Source organism: Apis dorsata, unplaced genomic scaffold, assembly GCF_000469605.1.
Source record: "Apis dorsata unplaced genomic scaffold, Apis dorsata 1.3 scaffold_231, whole genome shotgun sequence".
Classification (NCBI taxonomy): Eukaryota; Metazoa; Arthropoda; class Insecta; order Hymenoptera; family Apidae; genus Apis; species Apis dorsata.
This window is the reverse complement of record NW_006263513.1, coordinates 1,119,349-1,123,042: the sequence shown is the minus strand read 5'-3', so window position 1 is coordinate 1,123,042 and position 3,694 is coordinate 1,119,349. Positions and strand designations below refer to the sequence as shown.

Below are 3,694 nucleotides of genomic sequence, written 5' to 3'. Positions count from 1 at the left end.
GTAAGAATTAAATATTAGCATCATCTTTTGGCTAAAAATATTTGATACTCAAGAGATGGCGTTAGTTCCTCGAATTAACTCTATTTCCATTCAATTATTTGTTTTCCTTATTTATATTTATTTCATTTATGACACTCTAGAGATGGCGTTGATTCCTAAAATTTTATCTTATATCTATTCTATTATTTACTCTGTTTATATTTATTTTTAGTGCACGAATGAATGAAGATAAACGTATTTCAGTATGTCTTTTTTTAAAATTACGAAGTCTTAATCTTTAATATAAAAAATGTATTCTTAATAATCAGATAATTAAATAGTGAGAAACTTAGGAAATAATTAATTATTAATATATTAATTTTTAGATATGGATTTAATCATATTATAAATAAAGTATTTATTAAATAGTTTTAATTCCCTGCAGTTTTTATATAACTACATATAAGAGAGACCAATAATAAGGTAAAAAGATAACATTACAATAGTACAAATATAATTAAAATTTTGAAACATATATGATATATGTAATTTATAAAAGAGATATCATGTATTCATTGTATCGAAATTTTCATCTGCTGTATTAAAATCACATGTACACACATTATAATAATAATGATAGTTTTTAGTACTTAAAGAACACCTTGCTAATAAAATGTAACTTCCATTTCCTTAATTACACTCTTTGAATGACAACTATTCACGCAGAGTCTTATATTCAATGTACTGTACATATATACAGAGATCTCTGCGCAATGTTTCAATGCAGTAAAATACTGATAATTATCACTTTTTATGCTTCTAGAGCAATAGCTTCTTGTGTTTTTTCTTTTCTCCGTTCTGGAATGTAATAAAAAGAAAAAATAAAGATTGAATATGTTTATATGTAGAGAATAATAATTTAAATTTGATAACGGAAAGATTTTACCTTCTTTTTTTTCTGGTAATTCTTTGGGTACCTCTGGTAGTATTATATCCTCTGTTACTTCTGGTGCCTTTTCTTCGACTTCTGCTGCTAACAAAATATCAAGTTCTGCTTCAACTTCAGTCTCATCATTTTCAGTAAGTTCTCCTGATAATATATCATCAATTTCTTTTTGTTTTTCAATGCCTTCTCTAGTTTCATCCATGATTTTTTCAATTTCATCAATAGATAATAAATCGTGTAGTTTCTTCAATGCAGCATTGCCTACTTTTAAGCCATCTACAACTCTTAATTCTACTTGTGCAAATTCTAAATCATGTACCATGTGTTCAAGATTTTCTAACTGTCCATCAGTCTTTGATAATATTTGTTCTTGGAATTTCTTTTTTCGTAAAAGAAGTAAAGCTCGTCTAAAAAATGTATTGTATTTAATAAAATTATAAAATCATTACAGCAAATATAAATATAAATACAAAATCTGATATTAACTCTCTTTGCTTATTTTGTATAAGTTTTTTCGCAAGTAATCGTTCTTTCTCAAGATTTTGTTCAATTCTTCGTTGATATTGTTTGATTTTATCTCTAGTTTGTTTTAATTGCTGTAAAAAGATTTAAGATCTCTTAATTTATGTCGAAAATAAAGACAGTTGAGGTTAGAAAATTTATGAAACACGTACTAAAATAGCCTTATCTTGTTCTGTGACACGACTTGGTGGTTTTTTCTTTGCAAAAAAAATACCCATTTCGATTTAAATGATGGACAACGTTATTAATTAAATTGTCATATGGTATTTGGAAGAAAACTCATGTCACATTTGACGTATCACTTGAAACAGTGATAACCAAATGTATCATGGTTAACGCCATCTTTCTTAATCGATTTATCGATAGTTCTCGATTAAACAAAATTCAAATATAAATATTGCAAGACAATATTAATATTCATCATATTATTGAAAAAAGAATTTTTTTTTATTATGGAATTTAACAATAAAAATAAGAATTTAGTTTCATAAAGAATTCAATTAATAAGTAATAAATTAATTTCTTATTTTTTTATTTTAAAATAAAAAAATATTATATTTTTAAATAAAAAACTAAAATGATTGTGTAATTCTAATACGATTAATTAAATAATAACTACTATATATTTTTAAAATTTAAGAAAAAATATAAATTTCTAAAATAAGAAAATTGTAATCAATGTAAAGTAAAATAATTTAAAATAATGATACGATATAAAAGTAGAAACAAGGAAAGAGAAAAACAACAAAGACGTTGGATTGAATTGAACAATGTCCATTATATTATATATTTTATTCCCACATACACACGGCACGTTGTGAACCTTTTCTTAAATATTAATAATATTATTATAATAATAATAATAATCATCATCATCATCATCATCCTCGTTATCATCGCAATGATAATAATTTTAATAATAATAAGTAAACAATAATAAACATAATAATGTGAATTCATGAGATATATTTATATTTATGTATATATATTTATAATAAATCATATAGTAATAATCATCGTATTATAATATATATTTATATGTACAGAGGGGTACAATATTGTTATTCTTTATTAGTTTAATATTTATAATCGCAATATTATATTTATTTTTTGTCTGTATACATACACAATGAATTAGATTATCGGCCCTTTCTTATGCCGCATATCTGCGGCGGATAAATTCTCTCACTTTCTATCTTTTGTTCACTATTTTGTCTCGCTTTTGTTTTTTTAATTTTTAAATTTTTTTGCATCTTTTTGTTACTCTTTTAGGTTTAAATTTTTAAGGACCGCAATTTCGCCCTTCGACGGCACATCTGTCCCTACGCTCGAATATATTCGCGGAAGAAAAGAGCCGCGATTTTCGTATTTTTTTTCTTCTCTTTCCCTTTCACTTTTTTTTTTATTTTATCATCTTTTCTTACTTTTTATTTATTCCTTCAACGAGAAAAGCGTCGTCGAGTAAATTCGAGCTATCCCGAATACGCAATCGACTATACATTTCTCTGAACGCGATCTCAATATAATCCGTGATCGTTTTGCTTTATCTTACAAAACATCCATTATAGTCTGGCCGCTTTTGGATAGAGAGTCGCGCGTTGTTCGTTCATATCGTGAAAAATGTATCGACGATTTCAAATCATGAATAATTCGAACAAATTTTATTGATTACATAAAAGGCAAACGTTCCTTATTTGTTTGCTCCTATTTTTATCTTTTTTTCTTCTTTATTTATCCTTATTTCTTTTTCTCGTTTCTTTTATTTTAATTTTTAATTTTTTTTTTTCCGCGTTCGCGATCAACGAACACACAAAGAAACGCGCGGCTCTTTCGCCAGCAGCGCACCTTTCATAAATATTCTGTACAACGTTATAATTATTATAAATCATCATTATATCTTATATAGAACCTTACCATTATGTCATTATTATCGTAGTGTAAAATTGAAACTTTTACGTACTTATATAGATTAGACATTACACGTCTGCACGGCGATGCACGCCTGCAGCCCGTACTGCTTTTTTTTTCTTTTTAGTTTATAATAATTATTTTATTTACCATTTTCTTTTAATCTGCTCTTTTTAAATCGATACATAATCGTATAATTTTTAGTATGTCGCTATACGTATTGTAATCGTTTACGATTAGTAAGAATATGTAAAATCGGTATTTCGTCTTAGTTCTTGGCTTTATTATTATTATTTATTTATTTATTTATTTTTTTTTTAATTTTTTTTTCTTTTTGCT

General features: G+C 25.7%; 1 protein-coding gene across 1 annotated transcript; it reads right to left on the bottom strand.

Moving 5' to 3' along the window:
• Positions 1-394: 394 nt before the first annotated feature.
• Positions 395-1,797, bottom strand: LOC102674487 (charged multivesicular body protein 6). The gene is made up of 4 exons (XM_006615709.2): positions 1,600-1,797; positions 1,412-1,521; positions 926-1,332; positions 395-837 (listed from the first exon to the last, which is right to left on the bottom strand). The coding sequence occupies exons 1-4, from the start codon at positions 1,663-1,665 to the stop codon at positions 791-793; spliced, it is 630 nt and encodes a 209-aa protein (XP_006615772.1). The 5' UTR covers positions 1,666-1,797; the 3' UTR covers positions 395-790.
• Between the last annotated feature and the right edge of the window lie 1,897 nt (positions 1,798-3,694).